At 49.6% G+C, this 21734-nt stretch overlaps 1 protein-coding gene and 1 long non-coding RNA gene across 12 annotated transcripts in view; one reads left to right on the top strand and one right to left on the bottom strand.

Annotated features, from left to right (window-relative positions):
* ATE1 (arginyltransferase 1) overlaps window positions 1-10525 on the bottom strand; it is a 52949-nt gene extending 42424 nt beyond the window's left edge. For 4 of the 11 annotated variants that reach the window (XM_081104517.1, XM_081104520.1, XM_081104521.1 and 1 more), the window contains exons 1-4: window positions 9102-10525; window positions 6606-6669; window positions 3732-3794; window positions 1662-1765 (exon numbers count right to left, since the gene is read on the bottom strand). In XM_081104517.1, the coding sequence (XP_080960643.1) occupies window positions 1662-1765; window positions 3732-3794; window positions 6606-6669; window positions 9102-9609 (739 nt within the window). In that variant the 5' untranslated portion in view covers window positions 9610-10525. Of the gene's footprint in view, window positions 1-1661; window positions 1766-3731; window positions 3795-6511; window positions 6670-8470; window positions 8648-9101 lie in introns of those variants that run through there. The other 7 variants (XM_081104523.1, XM_081104524.1, XM_081104525.1 and 4 more) reach the window with 4 other exon arrangements.
* On the top strand, window positions 8873-19767 carry LOC308528751. The gene is made up of 3 exons (XR_013996733.1): window positions 8873-8975; window positions 17102-17176; window positions 18718-19767. It is a non-coding gene; the product is annotated as an uncharacterized lncRNA (long non-coding RNA).
* The last annotated feature ends 1967 nt before the right edge of the window (window positions 19768-21734 follow it).

The raw sequence follows: 21734 nt of genomic DNA, 5'->3' as shown, positions 1-21734 counted from the left end.
CTTTCCCCTCCGTAGCAGAAGCTCCTGTGTGTCCACAAATCCACCCTCCCGCCCTCCCAGCAGCAGAGCGGCAGCCAGGACTAGGGCAGCCCAGCCAGGGAGCGCACTACCATCCCTCTGCAAGTTGGGACCAAGCTCCCACCAACAAAATATAACCAAGCGGATATATCCAACGTTGCCTCCCTTGTTTTAAAGGAAATGTGTGCCCTGAACTTCCATCCTTTCCCCTCCCCACTGGCAGGATCAGGAAAAACCAGAGCGAGCTTGGAAACACATGGAGGGCGGCCCGGAACGGCCAGCCTGACACAGCACCCGAACGCTGTGCGAGGCAGAAGCAGAGTGCTATCCTCGTTTAGTCACTGCATTTTGGCGTCTCTATGTTGCAGCTTTTACCCTAATGAGTACATCACTCCTTTGAACTAAGTTGCAGACATAAGTAATTCAGAAAATTATACAAGTCAAATAAAGAATCGAACGTAAGAGCTACAAAAAAAGACAGGCAACCAGGGAGGGGTAAATGGGAGATACCTGTAAAACTACCAACAATAAAAAACATACATATTAAAAATAAAAGGGGCAGGCAACCATCAATTTACAAATGAACAGCATCCTCAAAGCTTATCTAAATATTAATTTTTGAAACTCAGGACAGGATTCCCAGCCATTGGAAAGTTTGTACATTGACTAACCAACAAACTCTAACCTGCAAGACGATGAACGGACAATAAGCAGCAGAGCTAAGCCAACATCCTGAGGCTCCCAAAGCTCCAACTGCCCGACCGGAGCCCTGCCCGGCCAGCTCCAACCTGTCCTGAATCCTGGTCCATTACGGACAGTGCAGGAGGGCAGAGAACGGACCTGTCTTGCTGGCCACTGTCTCTCCAGTGCTTACAAAAGGGCCTGGGACATTGTAGGCACTCAAAGCAAACTTGGGGAAAATTAACAAGCTAAGACTGGGGTGGGAGGCTTCCTTCAGGAGCATGAAGAATGGGTGCATTCTCAATTCTTATGTTATTTAGGCATACCTATAAGAAAAGGGGTTTTTTGTGTGTTTTTTTTAAGTAACAAAACTGAAAATGCAAAGTATCTGTAACCACAGTTAAATGTTACTAATTATCTTTAAGAAATTCACACATTAAAAAACAAAAAAAGAAATTCCCACATAATTCGAAATTGGTCAGACAAGTAAGAAACAGAATTTCAGGCAATATAACTTACTAAAGTCAGTCTCACTTCAACAGAAAATCCGCGCCCGACTCAACAGTCACAGTGACTGCAATCGCATGCAAGTTGCATGCGAGCACCTGGTCTCCAGAGACAACACCCCTTCCCGTTTCCTTCAGGATATTACTGGGACCAAGTAAGAGAAGAGTTGTCAAAGCACCATGACAACTACGATTTCCATAAACTCCACAACATCATATCTCAAAAATGACCCTCACTCTCACATCAAGCAAGACTTGCCCTGGCATCCATTTCCCATGCCCTGATGTGGGGCCAGGGTCAAGTAACAGCAGCTCGCAAGTAACTGTCGTCACCGGAACAGCGGTACCTGCTGCGGTACCTGCTGTCGTAAGGACCTGTTCCCTGGCGGAAAATGAGAACCTTGGAAAGATACATCATTTTAAAGTAAACAGTTTTTAGACCGCATCTCATCTTACCCTCACAATTTCCTTTGGAAATTTCCCCTTTAGCCAGAAATTTCAACATTTTTTTCAAAACCTTCTTGTGAGATTTTGATGGCTGAAACTGTAAAGATCGGCACCTAGGAAAGCAAAATAAATATTTAAAAAATGAACTCAAACTCTGAAAAAATAAACCAGTTATGGACAATATCCAGTATACTGAGGCAAAGCTTATGCCTGGGATTTCTGGATAAAGTCAAGGCTTAACGTAGCCTCTGACCTCACCTCACATCTCACTACAACTAAGGATTAGGAAGAAAAGACCTAACACACTAGGAAACAGATGGGAGAGATGCTGGGAGCCGGGAAGCGGAAGCACAAGGGCAGCTGACTGGGCAGACCAAAGAAAGTCAACCCTGAACCAACCGTGAGCAAAGCCCAAAGGATGCCCTACTGTCGGTCTCTGCATCACCCACGATGCCTCAGGGCTAGTGATACCTGCGTCACACACCGTAGGGGACATGCAAGAAGGTGCATCTACAGCTCGGAAGAGCCCCTGGAAGGAGGTTCTGGAAGCCGCTCGATGTCAGGTGCCCTCCCCCGCCCTGCACAGAGGACCCCCTCACAGCCCAGTAGAAAACTGCAGTTTCAGTAAAGAGAGAAACAGTCTCTTCCACGAGGGCTACACGCACGCGGGGAGCACGGGACTGAGACCTCCTGGAGGTGAGGGCTTCTCTCCAAATGTGATCAGACCTGAAAGCACCGACATGGGGGATCCCAACAGAACAGCCCAGCCAGACCCCTACTCAAAGCCCACAGTAAGCAAGACCCGCACGGTACACGGATCCCCAAGGGGACCCTGGAAAGCTGGAACTGCCAGACACTCGAGGAGGGCCTGCTACAAAGATAGGCACCAAAAAAACTGAGCTACCTGGCCAGAGAGAGAACATCTTTTCATATTAGGATGTGGTAAAGGGGGCAGAGGGTAAACCCAAAAGATTATGAAAAATTGAACATTCTGTAGGAAAATAAGACTTTTTCGTTTAAGTTTTCTAATAAAGAAAAGTGGACTCTGAATGCATGTGGCAGTTCAGGTTTGAGCCCTCCTGCTGCTCTTCTTCCCCGAGAATCCGACCTAGCACTGCTGGAATGCAGGCACGGTGTTAAGTTATATGCTAGAGCAGGGAAAGCCCTGAGCTAAAATCTGTAAAAATTTGGTATCTAAAAGTAATTTTGGTATTTACCAATATTTCACGATATCCCTGCCAACACTGCCAAATGAAGAGGATATTTTTTCATATATTTATACTAGAGGCCCGGAACAAGGATTTGTGCTTACCAGTGGGGTCAGCCCTCAGGGATCAGGCCAAAACCGGCAGCCCGACATACCCCGAGAGGTCCCGGATTGCGAGGAGGCACAAGCCAGGCCGAGAGACCCCCCCCCCCAACGCGGCCCCCCCCCCCCCCCGTGCACGAATCTGTGCACTGGGCCTCTAGTATGCATATAAGATCTTTGGTTAATCTCTTCCCACCCTTCCCTCCTCCCCTCTGAGATTCATCAATCTTTTCCATGTTTCCATGCCTGTGCATTGAGCATCTGCCCCAAAGGTCAGTGCATGCCACAGGCACCAAACAGTTGCTTAGGCTTTTATATAGATAGATGTGAACCAATTAAGCACTACTAAAAGCTTCTGATCACCACATGAATATAGCAGCAGTATGTGGAAAAGCCCTAACTCATTTGCTCTTCCTTATAAAGAATGTCTACTTAGCCCTAGCTGGTTTGGCTCAGTGGATAGAGCGTTGGCCTGCGGACTGAAAGGTCCCAGGTTTGATTCTGGTCAAGGGCATGTACTTTGGTTGCGGGCACATCCCCAGTGGGGGGTGTGCAGGAAGCACCTGATCGATGTTTCTCTCTCATCGATGTTTCTAACTCTCTATCCCTCTCCCTTCCTCTCTGTAAAAAAATCAATAAAATATATATTTTTTAAAAAAAGAATGTCTACTTAGAATGAAAATTAACATTTAAAAAAAACAAGACTCTACTAAAAAACTATACACAATCTTCATATTATGGAGCCTCTTTCTATTAATCAAAATTCTTACCTTATAGTGTATTGAGGACAACATGTTTGATTCATCACAGGCTTGTACACATATCTCCCACTTCTAAAATTATAAAATAGTTTTGTTAATTTCTTACATATTTCTCATATATACCAAAGTAGATTACTACAGAAACACAAACTTAATTGGGGAAAATCTAATCAATAGCACAGAAACGCATTTAGTTTAGTTCCTCTTCCTAAGCGACATCTTGAGCGTGGGTGTGCTGAGGCCAGAGGCCAGCTACTCTGGCTAGACCTGACCCAGGTCCTCCCAGACCACTCCCCTCAGTCACCTCCTCATCAGCACCTGCCACCCCTGCCAGGCCTGAGCTACCACCCAGATCCTCTGCCCTGGAGATGGTGGGACCCAGGCCCGCTGCGGCCTGTGACAGCCACACTTGGGGGTTCCATGCACAACAGCACAAAGTACCCACATCCGCCTGTTCCTTTCATGCTTTCTAGAGCGCAGTTACCGGCAGAGCCACGACATTGCGGGCTGAAATTCAAATGTTGAAGCCCTAACCCCCAGCACCCCAGAGTGTGTTTGCAGATAAGGCCTTTAAAGAGGTGATTAGGCTACAAAGAAGCTGTTAAGATGAGCCATAATCCAATCTGATACGCGTCCTTATGAGAAAAGAAAATGGAAACACAGAGATGAGGCACCAGGGATGCCCACCCAGAGAAGGACCATGTGTGCACAGGGAGAAGGCAGCCATGTGCAAGCCACAGAGAGGCCGCAGTGGACACCAGAGCTCCGGACACCTTGGTTTTGAACTTGGAGCCTCCAGCTCTGCGAGAAAATGCATTTCTGTTACGCTGCCCGTCTGTGGCATACTGTATGGCAGCCCAAACAAACATTCAGTTCAGAGCCAGGCACCGAGGGGTCATCTTAGACTCCTCCCTCTAATGAGCGCTATTTCCTGTCATCTTACTTCTAAAATGAACCTCCAGCCCTCGTCAGTTTGGCTCAGTGGATAGAGCAGGGGTCCTCAAACTACGGCCCGCGGGCCACATGCAAATACAAGTATCGTATTTGTCCCCGTTTTGTTTTTTTACTTCAAAATAAGATTTGTGCAGTGTGCATGGGAATTTGTTCATAGTTTTTTTTTAAACTATAGTCCGGCCCTCCAGCGGTCTGAGGGACAGTGAACTGGCCCCTGTTTAAAAATTGTGAGGACCCCTGGGAAAGAGCACTGGCCTGCAGACTGAAGGGTCCCGGGTTCAATTCCAGCCAAGGGCATGTACCTTGGTTGCAGGCACACCCCCAGTGGGGGGCGTGCAGGAGGCAGCCAATCAATGATTCTCTCTCATCATTGATGTTTCTCCCTCTCCCTTCCTCTCTAAAATCAATAAAAATATATTTAAAAAATAAATCAATAAAAAATAAACCTTCAACCTGTCCCTCCTGCCTCTGGCCACTGCTGATGCCTCACACCCCAGCACTGCATCGTCCTGGAGCCAGTCTTCTGCCTCTCGGGTCACCCCTCAGACACACGTCTCTGCTACGTAAACGATGATTTCCAAAACTCAAGTGCCGTCCCATTCCCGTGGGACACACAGCCGGCAGGTTCCCTTCTGCCTTTAAAAAGGCTCCTTATCATGGCACACAAGGTCCTTTGGCACCTGGCCTGTGTCTACTTTTGAACTCTGTTGTTATTAAGTTTAAGGGAAGTTGTGAAGTTTCATCTGCTGTGCTTAATCCCAGTCTCTTGATTGGCACAGGGCACTTAACTGCTCATACTACTATGTAAGGAACTTTACCTAATAGTTACTTTTAAAGAATCCACATAAAAAATAACTTCCAAAGCAATCTTAGCCATCGAAGGCAATGCAATGTGTGGGCCTTAATGGAATCCTGATTCAAATAAACCAATTGTTAAAAACACACACATCTGAGACGAGCAGGAAATCTAACCAAAACTAGATAACAGGTAAAGAATTACTAATTTTGTAAGGTATACCAAATGGTATTGTGGATAGCTTGCAAAGGAAAAAGAACCCTTCCCTTAGAAACCAAACTTGTTACAGGTATACTGGCATGGCACCTGAAATCTGCTTTAAGTTATTTTGTGGGGGGAGAAGTCCACTTGGGCTGCTACCACGAAGTGCTACAGTCTGAGTGGCTTCTAAACAACAGAAATGTATTCCTCCCCGTTCTGGGGGCTGGGACGTCCACGACCAGGCCTGGCAGGTCCGTGTCTCGTGAAGACAAGCCTCCTGGCTCCTGTTCTCCGGGAGCCTCGCGTGGGAGAAGGGCAGGGAGCTCGCTCTCACTGGGCACCAATCCCACTCTTGAGGGCTCCATCTAGGCGGACGGCCTCCCAACACCATGACAACGGGGTTAGGACTGAAGCTGTGAAGTGTGGTCGGACACAGACATTCAGTCCATTGCAGGGACCAAAAGGAACTGATGAGCCCTGGCCAGTGTGGCTCAGTTGGTTGAGCATTGTCCCAGGCACCAAAAGGTTGCTGGTTCCATCCCCTGTTGGGGGTGTGGGAGGGAGGGCAACTGGTTGGAGTTCTCTATCCCATTGATGTTTCTCTCAAATCAATAAAATTTAAAAAAAAGAGTTAAAAAACACACCATACTTTAAAAAAAAAAAAAAAAAGAATTGATGAAACAAGACTGCCAAAATGTTAACAACTGTTGAATCTTGGTGACAGATACATGAGCTTCATCATAATGTACCTTCTATGTATATATTTGAAGTTTTCCTAGTAAACATCATTAAAAAGAGAACAAAATCATTACATAAAGGGATAAAAAAAGTCTTAAACCTCTTCCCAACAGCAGAAAAAGTTCTTAAAGAAAACGGTGTCTTTTTCCCACGAAGAGCCTGAGTACGGGAGAAGCCGCCGGCGCCGCGCTCACCTCCGCCACCCGCGGTCGATGAGGTCCTGGTAGTCCTGCACCGTCATGGAGTGCGCCCACATGCCTGGGGGCAAAGACAAGCAGCTCGTCACCCGCAGCAGCACGCACTGCTTTACACATTCAAAGCAGTTTGGGTTCTTGTAACGTGAATACAGAAGCAAAGAAAGAAAACCTAGGCATCACTGGAGGAACAAAAGTCTGCACATTGTATACTTGTTGGTTTGACATAATACAAATGGAAATCATGATATGTTCTCCTTAATTAAAAAACACACACGAGCCGAACCGGTTTGGCTCAGAGCGTCGGCCTGCGGACGGGAGGGTCCCGGGTTCGATTCCGGTCAGGGGCATGTGCCTTGGTTGTGGGAACATCCCCAGTAGGGGCTGTGCAGGAGGCAGCTGATCGATCTCTCTCATCGATGTTTCTAGCTCTCTATCCCTCTCCCTTCTTCTCTGTGAAAAGTCAATAAAATATATATTTTAAAAAATAAAAATAAAAAACACACACGAGCGATTACATTTAATTCAGGATTAGTCAATAGTCTCCACGGCGTCATACATTCAGCTCCTCACTGCAATCAGGTTACATCCCACCTTTAAACAACAATAACACCCCAACCACCTAAGCTGGTCTCTGCGGAAAAATTAGACAGCAAACGTTTCCTGTGCGTAATTCTCCTGATTTCCATATGTTTACACTGGAAACGGGACAAAAACATAACAATATTCCTTTTAAGTACAGGAACTAAAGCGCAGTACAAAAGCCGGAGGGAAGGCTGGTGCCTAGGAACCGGGGCGATCCCGGGCGGACTCTCTCCGACGTGCGGTGGCCACAGAACACCAGGCCCCGGCGCGGAGGCGGCCCCGGAGGCGGGTGCGGAAAGCGGCACGGGCTCCGGTCGCACCGGGAGGGTGCATGGGGTGCGGACGGGGGGCAGCCCCCGCCCCCCCAGACCCGCGCCCTGCGGCAAGACCCGAGAACCACATCCGGCCCCACAGGCGCAGTCCCCTCTCCAGGTTTCCCCCAGACTTCAGCCCGGGCGCCCCGCCATCGTCTCGGGGAAGCTACCGGCGACTCACAAACCCGCTGAACGGTCAGTGAGACGCGACTATCGCGCCCGGCCACACGCGGCGGCGACGGTGCTCAGGTCTGAGGGGGTCTGCGCCCTCGGCGAACGCCGGCGCCGGTGCGCTCCGGGTCTTCTCCCGGAACCCGGACCCGCACCCGCAGCCGCTGGGGCACTGCACCCGGGGACCCCCCGTTCCCGCTCCCAGCGGCGGCCCCGCCTCCTCAGTGAACCGGCAGCCGGGGCGCCGTCCCCGCCCGCCCGAGCTTCCGCACCCGCCGGCGGGGCCCGGCAGGAAACACCGCCGCCCGTGGACAAACGGAACGCCCCGGGGAAGCCGAGGGGCGGGCGGGCACGGGGCGCGGGTCCGCATCGCACCCGGCGCTGACACGGGGCCTCGCCAGCAGCGACGGCGCCGGGCGGCTGTTTCCCCGGAGACACCGGTCCCCGGCCCGGCACCTGCGCGCACCGCTCTCTGCGCCGGCACCGTCCCGCCGCGTCCGCGCCGTTACGGGGAGGCTGGCCCGGCCCTCGGCGGCGAATGCACGCGCGGGTCAGCCCGCGCCCCCGACGCGCCACGGCGCCCGGGCACCCGCCCCGGGGAGGCACCGGGGCCCACGCTGGCCGCCGCGAGACCCCCAGGACGCCCGTCAGCGCGGCGGAGCGAGGGCGTGCAGCTGGGAGCGGCGCTGCGACGCCGGTGCGGCCTGTCTGCACCCTGACAGCCGCGGGGGCGGCCGGACCCCGCCGACGGTCCGCCGAGCCGAGGAGCCACGCGCCGCCCGCCCACCCGCTCACCGTGAGAGCGGCTTCCCGACTCGTTCTTGCAGTACCCGCAGCGGTAGAAGTCCTCGCCCTCGAAGTACTCCACCAGGCTGGGCGACAGGGCGGCGCAGGAGGCCATGGTCGCGGCGCCCGCCTGACTCGCCGCCGCCCCACAATGCACCGCGCCGCCCGGACGCCTCAGGCCCGCCCCCCCTCAGCCCGCGGCCGCCCCACAATGCACCGCGCCGCCCGGACGCCTCAGGGCCGCCCCCACCCCACAGCCCGCCGCCGCCCCACAATGCACCGCGCCTCCGGATGCCTCCTGCCCGGCGCCCCACTCAGGCCTTCGCCGCCCCACAATGCAACGCGCCGCCCGGACGCCTCAGGCCCGCCCCTCCTCAGCCCGTCGCCGCCCCACAATGCACCGAGCAGCCCGCAGGCGAAGGCGCTGACGTCGCCCGCGCCATCTTGGCCCCGGGCGGGCAGTCATCGGCTACTGCTGCTCCTTCCCGGACCGGGGCCGCCATCTTCGGTGAGGGTGAGGCGGGGACGGAGCGAGGGGAGACGGTCCGGGGAGAAGCGAGGGGGCGGGGACGCGGGAGTGGGAGCGGCGGTGCGCTCCCCGCGCGGGGCTGGCCGGGCGGGACGCGAGGCGGACACTCACCGCAGGACGCCTTGCCCGCCGCGGAGTCGCAGTAGCCGCAGTGGTAGCCGGCCTTGAGCCCCTTGTATTCCACCAGCGAGGCCATGGCCGCCGCCGGCGACTCAGCGCAGCGCGGGGCCCGCGGCGGGGCGGCGAGCGCGGCGGGAAGGCGAGCGCGGCAGCCGGTGCGTCCCTGGCCGCTGCCCGCGCCTCTTCCGGGGCCGTCCCTGCGGCCGGGACGCGCGGCGCGTCGGCGGGAAGGAAGCCGCGCACCAGCGCCTTCGCCGCCGCCATCGCGCTCCTCCGACGGCCGCCCGTGACGGGGAGACGGGCCCGCGGGGCGCTGGGAAGGTGGGCGTCCCGATCGTCGCCGGCCGCCATGTGGCCACTCGAGCGCTTGCCAACCAGCGGGCGCGTGGCTGCCGGGGACTGGACCCGCCCATGGCCGGGGGGTGGCCCGACCACTGGCCGCTTCTAACGGGACCGGCCGAGCCCGCCGCTCCGGGCCCCTGCGAGCCAGCGGCGCCATAGCTTGAGGAGAAAGCTCCAAGTCCAGGTTTTTCAATACGATTTTTGAGACGTTTCTTTAAAAGAATGTCCTTGAACAGTGAGCCCGCGGGCCTCCCGCCGCCAGCGCCGCCCTTGCCCGGCCCCTCTAAGCTCATCTCAGTGCGGCGCTGGGACAGGGACCGCGAAGCTGGAGACACGGGCGGACCTCAGGCCCATTTCGGCGCCCGCCCCGCGCCCGTTGGGTGCCCGGTGGGTGCGGAGGTGCAGATCCTCGCCGAGGGCGGCTGTCAGGACACACGGAGCAAAACGGGGTGCTGTGCGGGTGCACCTCGCTAGAGACCGCGGTCCTCAGACTCCGTCCATCCTCTTCGCGTGGAGCATGTGCTTTCCCAGCGCTTCCGGCTCGGCTCTCGGTGCACGAAGGGCTGGGACCGCAGCGCAGGACGCCGTGCCCGGTGCCGAGAGGACGGCCAGGGCCTCGCCTCACAGCCCAGTCCACTCACTGTCCTCCTGAGGCCCCCCCATCCCACCCCTAAGCCAGCCCCGGGCTCATCTCGACGACGATAGAGCCAAAGGCCTAGGCATGTTTTACTCCCTTAATCCTTACAGTTCACGGCGAAGAAAGCAGACCAGCGGCTAATAACTTGCCCAGGGCCATACAACTGGTTCAGACAGGAGGAAGAAAGGCGATTGCAGTGAATTGAAGAGGAGAAGAGGTCAACAAATACTACGTCTGGACTTAACGTAGCACAGCAGTTCCTAAATATCTTTATTTTGCCCTGACCGGTGTGGCTCAGTGGATAGAGCATCAGCCGGTGGACTCAAGGGTCCCGGGTTCGATTCCGGTGAAGGGCATGTACCTTGGTTGCGGGCACATCCCCAGGAGGGGGTGTGCAGGAGGCAGCTGATGGATGTTTATCTCTCTAACCCTCTCCCTTTGTAAAAAAAAAAAAAAATCAATAAAATATATTTTAAAAAATAATATCTTTTGCTGAAGATCAGACAGTTTTCATCTTTGAGGCCCAAATGAGAAAATACAAACCTTCATTTAGTTTCCCCCTTCTTGGGAAACTATGACACCTACCAATAAAGGACATATTAGAATGTCCTTTAATTTTTAAATTGCCAGCAACAGACAGTTAACTTTGTTTTTAATTATTCCAATTATATCAATTTTTTAATGACTTTAAACATATTAATAAAATGACTATAAAAAAATAAAATGACTATCAAACTAGATTTTTAAAAGGCCCAACTATATATTATCTACCCAAAACACCCATTTAAATTTATAAACAGATAAAAGTGAAGAGGCAGAGAAAGATAAATTAACACTAATCAAAACAAGGCCGGAGTAGCTACATTAATTTCAGACAATGTAAACCATCAGAGCAAGGAAAATTAGGGATAAAAAGGTACATTACATAATACAGGGATCAATTCTCCAAGAACACGTAACAATCCTTAATGTGTACGCACCTTGCACAGAGTGGCAAAATATGTGAGGCAAAAAGTGAGAATTGCAAGGAGAAATCGATGTCAGTAATTCACAGATCCATCAGGCATTAACTCAATAAGGACTTAATTGAACTCAATACCATCAATCAACTGGATCTGACATCCCTAGAATAGTTCATTGAACATAGCAGAATATACATTCTCAAGCTCACATGAAACATTGGCCAAAACAAACCATATTCTGGGTCATGCACACCTTAACAAAAGAAGAGAAATATAAAGTATGCTCTTAGATCATAGTGAAATAAAACTACTAACAAAGGTAGCTGAAGAATACCAAAATGCTTGAGATTAAACACACTTCTAAATAACATTTGAGTCAAAGAAGTTTCAAGAGAAATTGAGAACTATTTTGAACTAAATGAACATGAAAATACAACTTGCCAAAACATGGAATGCAGCAAGAGCAGTGCTTAGAGGAAAATTTATAGTACTGAATGCATATACTTAAAATATGATCTCAAATCAACAATCTAAGCCCCTAGGAAACTATAAAAAGAAAAGCAAATTAAATCCAAAATAAGCAAAAAACAAAAAGCAAAAATAAATGAAGTTGAATACAGGAAATCAATAAAGAAAACCAAAAGCCAATTCTTTGAAAAGACCAATAAAATTGATAAAACTCTAGTACGGCTAATTAAGAAAAAACTAGAGAAGAAATTATCAATGTCATAAATGAATGAAGGACCATCACTACTGATTCTATAGACCAGCCGTGGGCAAACTACGGCCCGTGGGCCGGATCCAGCATTTGAAATGAATAAAACTAAAAAAAAAAAAAAAAAAGACCGTACCCTTTTATGCAATGATGTTTACTTTGAATTTATATTAGTTCACACAAACACTCCATCCATGCTTTTGTTCCGGCCCTCCGGTCCAGTTTAAGAACCCATTGTGGCCCTCGAGTCAAAAAGTTTGCCCACCCCTGCTCTAGACATTAAAATGATAATAAAGGAATAGTACTACAAACAACTCTATGCCCATACGTATGAAAACCTAGAAGAAATGGATCAATTATTTGAAAGACATAATCTACAGAAGTAGAAACCCCACATCTACAGAAGTAGACCATTTGAATAGACCTATATCTGAAGAAATGGAATCAATAATTAATAATCTATGAAAACAGCACCAGGCCAGATGGGTTCACTGATGAATTCTATCAAACATTTAAGACATTCTACTAACTCTACAGTGTTTTCCAGAAAATAGCAGAAAAAGGAATTTTCTAATTCTATGAGGCCAGCATTACCCTAATTCAAAAACTAAAGATAGCACTGACCTGTTTGGCTCAGTGGATAGAGCACTGGCCTGCGGACTGAAGGGTCCCGGGTTCGATTCCGGTCAAGGGCATGTACCTTGGTTGTGGGCACATCCCCAGTGGTGGTGTGCAAGGGGAAGCTGATCGATGTTTCTCTCTCATCCATGTTTCTAACTATCCCTCTCCCTTCCTCTCTGTAAAAACTCAATAAAATATATTTTTTTAAAAGAAACAAAAAACAAAGACATTACAAGAAAGGAAAACTAGACCAATATCTCGAGTGAACATAGATGCAAAAATCTTCAATAAAATATTAGTAAATGGAATCAAACACTGTATAAAAGAATTATATACCACCACCAAGTAGAACCTATTTCAGTTAAGCAAAGCTGGTTTAACCTTACAAAAGCAATTAACCCTTTGCGGTCATTTGTCTACTCTCAGCCACCAAAGCTTTTTTACTGTTCCAGTCGTATGTCTGCTCTCAGCCACCACAGCAAGGAACCGTAGGAATCTTAACTCTATTCATTCATGTATCAGTTCATAATTTCTCTGAAAGCTCTTAAGTGTCTAAGCGATCTTGTCACGAACCAAAACACTGCCCCGACAAATCGGAGATACCGAAACTCAACATAAACAAACGCGGCTGTTCCACACTCGCCATGCAAAACACCATGGCGAGTCAGTCGCCTTTTGAGAGTGAAGAAATCAACAAGCTTGTGAGATACTTCGCAGAATTTCAAATAAAACTTTACAAATTACGTTTAACTGTAATTAGACATTGTCGCTTGTTAAGATATTTCAAAATAATACTCCAAAATGGCAAAAAGAAAGTTACTGAAAGAAGTGTACTGCGAATCTGAAAGTAACGATGAAGAGTTTTATTTTGGCACCTTGAATACTGACTCTGACATAGAAAGTGATAACGTTTGTAGTGATTCTACTAGTAGTGACGTAGTTCCAAAAAAGAATTAATAAATCTTGTTTATCCTTCATAATCTTGCATGTTATGTATCACTGCTCTTTCAATGGAAATTAATTCCGACCAGTACGACACCCATGTCCAAATTTAATACGACCGCAAAGGGTTAATGTAATCCACATTAATCAGCTAAAGAAGAAAAATATCAGTAGATATAGAAAAAGCATTTGACAAAAACCCAACAGCCATTCATTACAAAAACTCAACAACTAGGAATAGAGATGAACTTCCTCAACTTGATAAACACCTACCAAAAAATGACAGTTAGCATCATACTTAGTGGTGAGAAAGTAGATGCTTTTTTGGTAAGATCAGGAAAAGTGAAAGGTGTCCCCTCATAACTCCTATTCAACATCAAACTGGAACTCCTGGCTAATGCAGCCTTACCTAATAACAGACATGTAAATTGACCGTCCCTCCACTATGCTCACCAGCCAATCAGAAGAGTATGCAAATTGACCCAACAAAGATGGTGGTTAATTTGCATACATAGGCATGAAGTGGTGGAGCAAAGTGTGAAGACTGAAGGCTCCGGCTGGAGCAGCGAAGACTGAAGGCCTGGGTTCCAGGTGCCGGAGGAAAACCGGTGCCGGGAGCCAGGGGAAGGGAAGGTCTTGCATGAATCTCTTCGTGCAACAGGCCTCTAGTCTATACTAATAAAAGGGTAATATGCTAATTAGACCGGACGTCTTCTGGACAAAGCCACAGTGGTTGGGGCGATCAGGCCAGCAGGGGAGAATGGTTAGGGGTGAACAGATTGGTGGGGGCAGAGCAGTTAGGGGCAATCAGGCAGGCAGGCAGGCAGGTGAGCGGTTAGGAGCCAACGATCCTGGATTGCGAGACAGATGTCCGAAGGATCGAAGGATCCCAGATTGGAGAGGGTGCAGACCGGGCTGAGGGACACCCCCCCGCCCTCCATGCCTCTAGTAAATAAAAAAAGGAATAAAAGGTATACATATTGGGAAGGAAAAAATAAAATTGTCATTCACAAATGACATGATTGGCCAAATGAAAAATCCCACAGAATCAATAAAAATATCTTGGAACTAATCACCAATTATAGCATTAGCACCAGAAAAAAAAGACAAAAGAAATAATTAGGTATAAATCTCACAAAATATGTATAAAATCTATATGAGGAAAACTACAAACCTCAGATGAAAGAAATCAAAGGTGTAAATAAATGAAGAGATAATCCTTGTTCATTTATAAGAAGATGAATATTGTTAAGATATTACTTCTTCCCAACTTGATTTTTCAAGTCAATGAATCCTAATCAAAATCTGAGCAAGTTATTTGTGGAGCTCAACAAAAGGATCCTAAAGTTTATCTGGAAAGGCAAAATACTCAGAATAAAACAGTGTTAAAGGAGAAAAAGTCAGAGGACTGACACTACCAGACTTTAAAACTTACTATAAAACTAGAGTAATCGAACAGTGGAGAGAGAACAGACCTAGATCAAGGGAACAGAGTCCAAAGCCAGAAGTAGATCCATACACAGTCAACTGATCTTGGGCAAAGGAGCAAAGGGAACTCACTGGAGAAAGGATGGTCTTTCAGCAAATGGTGCTGTAACAACTGGGAGCCACATGCAAAATAAGTCTAGGCACAGACCTTACACCTCTCACAAAAATTAAAACCTCAACTACAATTATCAACACTAACAACCCAATTAAAAGTGGGCAAAAGATCTGATGATTATAAATAAGGGACTCTTGTCATAAATTTTGTCAAAATTCATGGGATGTACACCATGAGTGAATCTTAAACTACAGACTTTGGTTAATAATAATGTATTAATATTGGTTCAAGAACCATCCTCATCTTCCCCAGGCAGAACTTCTCATAACTATTTAAACATATTTCATGATGTTTGACAAAGGACTAAAATTAGGTATATGATAAAATACTGTTGGCACAGACTAGTTCTTTTTATATTTATCATAGAAAAAACAGGCCATCTTTTGCTCATATTACGGCAAAGTCTAGTCTTGCTAAATTTGTTTCAACCTGATTTGCTTATCAAAAATATTCTTTATCTCCCTGGCTTATAATCATTTTTTATCCTCCCAGTTTCTCTTCTCACGAAAGAAACAATGTACAACATAGTATTTAAATGACAAGCACTTTTAAGTCCAAGTGATTCTCTTTATATAAGTCTTATTTTCATTAAGCTGATTCCTTAAAGAGAGGCTCGCATTAAGAAATTCATACCTTGCCCTAGCCGGTTTGGCTCAGTGGCTAGAGCGTCAGCCTGTGGACTGAAGGGTCCCGGGTTCAATTCCAGCCAAGGACACATGCCTGGGTTGCAGGCTCGACCCCCCCCCCCCCCCAGTAGGGGGCATGCAGGAGGCAGCCAATCAGTGATTCTCATCATTGATGTTTCTATCTCCCTACCTCTCTCCCTTCCTCTCTGAAATAAAAATTTCAAGTTACAGTTAAAAAAAAATATATATATATATCTTGCCTTAACTGGTTTGGCTCAGTAGATAGAGCATCGGCCTGCGGACTGAAGAGTCCCAGGTTCGATTCCAGTCAAGAGCACATGCCCAGGTTGCGGGCTCGATGCCCAGGTTGGAGGTGTGCAGGAGGCAACCAATCAATGATTCTCTCTCGTCATTGATGTTTCTATCTCTCTCTCCCTCTCCCTTCCTCTCTGAAATTAATAAAAATCTATGTATATAAAAGGCTAATATGCAAAGTGTCCCCACAGGAGTTCAACTGGGAGATAGGGAGTTCAATCGCTTGCTATGATGTGCACTGACCACCAGGGGGAGGCACGGAACGAAGGAAAGCCCCAGACCCAGCTGGCAGCTGGAAGGCCACAATAGGCCCTGATTGCCAGCCAAGCCTACCTAGGAACCCTCTAGTATATGTATATTAAAAAATACATATTTTTGCCGAACCGGTTTGGCTCAGTGGATAGAGCGTCGGCCTGCGGACTGAGGGGTCCCGGGTTCGATTCCGGTCAAGGGCATGTACCTTGGTTGCGGGCACATCCCCAGTAGGGGGCGTGCAGGAGGCAGCTGATCGATCTCTCTCATCGATGTTTCTAACTCTCTATCCCTCTCCCTTCTTCTCTGTAAAAAATCAATAAAATATATTTTTAAAAAAACACATATTTTTATCAAACAAGAGACTTTAGTCTGTTTTCACAGGAGCCTTTTAGCACTTCACACAGTGCCTGGCTCACAGTCAGTGAGCACAGGGAGGCATACCTCAGACACACTGTGGTTAGGTTCCAGACCATCATAAAACAAGTCAGAGTCTTTTGCTGGTGGAGGGTCATCCTCTCAATTTGTACAAAAACACAACATTTGTGAAGTGCAATAGAATGAGGTATGCCTGTCCTGTACTAGGAACTTGTTATGCAGTATGACGCTGTCACTATTATTACATGAATTCGACATCACAGTGGCATGACTTAAAGTATCTTTTTGGGTTTAGGAAACAAGTGATTAAAATGCAAATTGAAATTTTAATTCAGTGCTTCCTATGAACCAGACAGAAACCACTGTCATGACTTGATGTTTGAAATTCTTTCATTTAAGCATAAAATATCCATATTTACTTTTATAACTTTTCTTTCTTAAAAAATTTTTTTTAATTTTTTAGAAATAGATGGGGGAGAAGGAAAGAGAATGATGTAAAGTCGGTCCCAAATCAATTCCCAAATACAACGCATGCTAGAGCATGTTTCCTGAGCCCCTTCTCCAAATCCTAGCGTAACTTCTCTTTCTGACCTTCTAGATTGGCCTGGGCCAAAATACTCCAGACCCTCAAATTGCAGTATGCTCCCAGTCCCCAAGAGAAAAGAAGATTAAGGTGAGGAAATACATTTACCATGGGTTTTGGAGCCACGAACACAATGATAGTTTATCACAAGGTGAAGAGGGCCTGGTGCTCTGCCTGGCGTGTGGGTTCACTGAGCCCCTCTGCTGGCTGGACAGCCCGGCCACCGTCCATGGCCTGTGTACTCCCTGGGCTGGCAAGGAGGGACCGTGACATAAAGCAGGTTGCTACCACAAACGATGCTAAGTGCCATGGGGGGGGGGGGGGTGCTGTATCTGAATGAGTGTGCGGAAGGCCTGAGGAAGGGGCAGGTAAGCTGAGACCTAGAGGTGACGCGTGTGTGCCACAGTCAGGGTTGCCACTTCGGTGTGACTCTGAAGGGAGGAAGGCGAAAGGACTCAGATGGGGAAGAGCATGGCTCTTGGGGAACAGGAAGTCCATGTGGCTGCGGCAGGGGAGCGAGCAGTCGACTGAGGCGATCAGGACCAGGTTAGGACGCCACTGAGACCGTCGAGGCGGAAAAGCCACGGACTCGGATGTGTAGAATGCAAAGGCCACTGCCACTGTGACGCGGCTGGGGGCAGAGGGAGACAATTCGGAGAAGCCAGTGAGGCTACTACCCCAGTGGGGGGTGTTTTGAGGTTAGAAGTGACAGGACTGAGAAGGGCAGACTGAAGGCAACACTCTAGGGAGAGTCACGTAGAGAGTATCTGGGCCTGGGGCTGAGGCAGGCCCAGGCAGCCTTGTCCATTCCTCTCCACCGAGCCTGACCCATGTGAGGTCACCTGGTTCATGCTGAGACTGTCGCTGTCCAAGCAGCCCTCACTGACGGCTCTATCTTACGTGACAATTTCTCCACTCTCCTTTCCTGCGTTACCACTGAAAGACAGAACCAGCAACGCGGGTGGAGGGGATGGCCATGCAGTAGGAAGAGAATGAGGGCTGGTCAGTCACTTGGGGACACAGCGAATCGCTGGGACAGTGTACAGACCCATGCTGGCCTCCGTCACATGCCTTGTCCACAGCCTGGAGGAGCATGGTCTCCTCCAGAGAACGAAGCTGCGAGGTCAGGGTGACAGGACAGGTGGGAGCACCGGATCTGCCCAGGCACAGTCACCCATGACGTAGATGCGAGCAGTCTCGGAGAACAGGTGGGGACAAAAGCCCAGCCCAAGAGGATTGAGAGGAAAATAGGCAGGAAAGTAGAGGGGGTCGTAGGTAAGTGCTTCAAGTTACGCTGTGGAGGGGAGCAAAGAAGGCAGTGGAGGCTGGAGAGGAGGTGCAGGAAAGAAGGTTTCTCTTCTGTTCAAAGGCGACGCAGGCTGACGCTTATCTTCATGCTGATGGGGTGACCAGTAGTGGGACGTTTTGCTGAAGCAGGAAAGGGAATTGGAGCATTTGCAAATGGAAGTTCTTGAGGCTCAGTGAGCACAGGTGGAAGACTGGCTTTTGATCTAGGGAGGGGCAGTGTTTCCATTGGAAAGGCAGGAAGACGGAGTCGGGGAGGCACTTGGTGGTGGCTGTGACCGGGAGAGGGGTGCTCCTGAGTGACTGCTTCTGTTTCCTCGAGGAAGTCTACGGCCAAGGCTTCAACGAGGACGGATCCTGCGGAGGGCAGTGAAGAGGAGGACGGGGTGCACAGTGAAGAGACTCTAAGTGAGCATGGGGTGGGCGTGCCAAGCAGGGCTGGCTGCCACCTGAGATCCGTGCCAGGGACCATGACAAAGAGCAGCCGACTTAGACAGTTTTATACGTCCCTCTGACAAGCGGCTGGGTGACGTCCATCCTACAGAAGTGAGGAAACAGTCCACGCGTTTCAGCAGGAGAATAAAACACTCCGTAAACATACCCTGTCTTTTGACTTGTGGTTTGCCAAGCAGAGGAGCACTGCTGTCAGGGACATCAAGAAATGCTGGAAGATGCTTGGGAATACTTCATGCTTCCAAAAAGGGACTTTGGCAGAAAGGAAAAGGGAAAGAGAATACAAAGTGAAAAGACTGGTGATGATCAAAGATGGGACTATCTAGTGTCTGAGAAGGAGCTGGACCAGATAAAGAAACACATCCACCGAGCAGAGCGAGCTAGAGGCCTCCGAGACCACAAGTATCGGCTGCCTCAGAAAAGTCCATGTGAGATACTTTCCCCCAAAACATTCCCCCTGGAGCATGAAAAGACGGAAAACAGCCAGAGAAGACCCAGAGCTAGAACCAAACAGCACCAGCTGGCGTGGCTGCAGGCGCAGATGCAGAGACATCGAGAGCGCATGATCCGAGGGCGAGAACTCGCAGAGCAGAGAAAGCACAAACGAGACGCTCAGAAACTCGCCGCCCAGGCTCCTCCTCTCCTAAAACCTCGGGTGAGGAAAGAGGAAGTGAAGGAATTGGAGCAGATCACAGCCTATCCCCTCGTACAGCCTCGCTGGGGGGCACCCATAGAAGTGACTGTTCTGAGGGAAAAGTCCAGAGAGAGCAGCGTTAAAAAGCCCCTCCGAAGACAGCTCTTGAGGATACCACCATTTTTGAGAAGTCAACTAGAAAATAAAATAAAAACTTTCTAGGTTACTGTATTTCTTGTTTAGGCCAGCAGACTTTCATAGCTGTTAGTGCAATAAAATCCCATATCCTAATTTTGTGTCCAAGTGCATCAAAATGGGGGGAGGGAGGAAGGAGTTAAACCATAAACACAAAACTTGACTTAAAAGCACCATCTTATTATAGCTCACAATTCTGTATCGAGAATCCAGGCAGAGCTCAGCTGGGCAAGGCTCTGCCCCTGTAGCACCAGCGGAGCCACGTGGGGACACTCAGGTGATGGCAGGGCTAGTCTGGGGGGCCCATGCTTCCCCTACAGGCCCTTGGCAGGAACAGCTAGAAAGCTGGGCAGCTGGGCTAGTCCCCCCCCCTCCCTCCCATCCCCGTGTGGTTTCAGAGCTCATGGGAGCTGAACTTATTACAGTGACTCAGGGCTCTGAGAGGCCTGTCAAGCTCTGTAAGGCTTCTCAGGGCCTGGGCTCCAGCGCATCCTTCCTGCCATACCGTGTTGCTCGTCGAGTTGCAGGCCCGCCCAGATGCAGGGGAAGAGGAAACAGACTCCTCCTCTCTGAAGTGTGCAGCCCCATTTTCACCTCCCGCTCCCAACCCCTGAACCGTCCGTCACCCATAGAAGGAGCAAAGCAGAACACCTCCACTTCTGTAGCACAAGCTCTAGTGTAAGAATAGGGACTCGGGAGGAGGGTGCAATGGATGGGGCCTGGAGCCCGAGGATGCACCTGGACGGGACTCCTCGGGCAGCAGGGCAGTGAGGAGAGCGTGGCCTGCACCCCCGCAGCCAGCGCCACACAGAGGAAGGCGCAGCCCTGGCCCTGGGAGAGCCCCACAGGAAAAGGGTGCAGATGAACAGGTGAGCACACAAGACGACTACATTAAGAGCAGGTGCTACTCAAACACACGGTTCTGGAGGGGGAAAGGCTTTGGGTACTACCTTGGTTTGCTTTTTAAAAGATGGCATCCATCAGTTGTTTTTCAGTTCAGAAGTTGAAAGAGGAAAAAGTGGCTCCTAACCACCCTGCCCAGGTAACTTGTTGACAGTTTTTAAAAACAATGAAAAAGTGGACGGTTTACAAAGCATGCGAAGCCGCAGCTTTCCCCTTGGTGTGAAGAAGGTAACCACTCGCGTCTCAGTGGGGAGTGTGCGCAACAAGCAGAATGGAAGTGAAGGGGACGAGGAAGGCAACAGCCAAAAATCTGTAATGTTAAGACCACACACGTGATTCCATTGATGTGAAATGTCCAGAACAGGCACGTTTCTGAAGACAAACAGCAGAGAGAGAGAGTGGGTCAGCGAGGGGTTAGGGCCGAGGGGTGAGGAGGGCAGGTGAGGAAGGCCGCGTGCCTGCTGACGGCCGGGCCAGGGCAACAAAGCTCTCCAGCTGGCTGTGGGGACGGGTGATTCCCAACCCGAGGAGACTAAACAGTGAAATACACGAACTCTCTCACCCAGGCCGTTTAACAAGAATGAAGAACTGACCAGTCTAGAGGAGGAAGTGAGCCAGAAACATAGGCAGAGGCCCTGATCGCAAGGGGCTGGACGTCACTGATGAGCTCAGGTCTTTCAGTTCTGAAGGCAGTGGCGAGTCCCAGGTGGAAGGAAGGGGAGAATCTGAAGGGCAGACAGGAAGCAGGCACCAGATGGGTGGCTGCGGCAGAAACCGGGGCAAGACAGAATCGGGAGACCAGGGGAGAGTTAATGACCAAATGAGGGAGGGCCGTGGGGGATAAAGACAAGAATTCACAGCCTCTGAGGAAGCAAAGCGGGAAGAGCGCCAGCACAGGCGGCGGGAGAGCAGCCCGCGTGCTGCCCAGGAAGCCTCTGTCCAGCCCCTGGAGCTGCTGAGAGAAGGGTCAGGATGGGAAGGTTCAGGATGCGATGCGTCTGTCACGTGAGCAGGATGGTGGGAGGAAAACGGGAAGCGTCAGACACAAGGATGTAGTTTTCGAGAAGCACATTTCCAGCATGTGCTCACTGGATCTGGGCTGGAAAGGAATCGCCAGTAAATGGCGTAGACCAGCCTCAGCCAGCGGTGGGAAGGAGG

Source organism: Myotis nattereri (assembly GCF_964212035.1).
Source record: "Myotis nattereri genome assembly, chromosome: 13".
NCBI classification, from domain to species: domain Eukaryota; kingdom Metazoa; phylum Chordata; class Mammalia; order Chiroptera; family Vespertilionidae; genus Myotis; species Myotis nattereri.
Note: the sequence above shows the minus strand (reverse complement) of the source record. Positions and strands in the feature narration are given on the sequence as shown.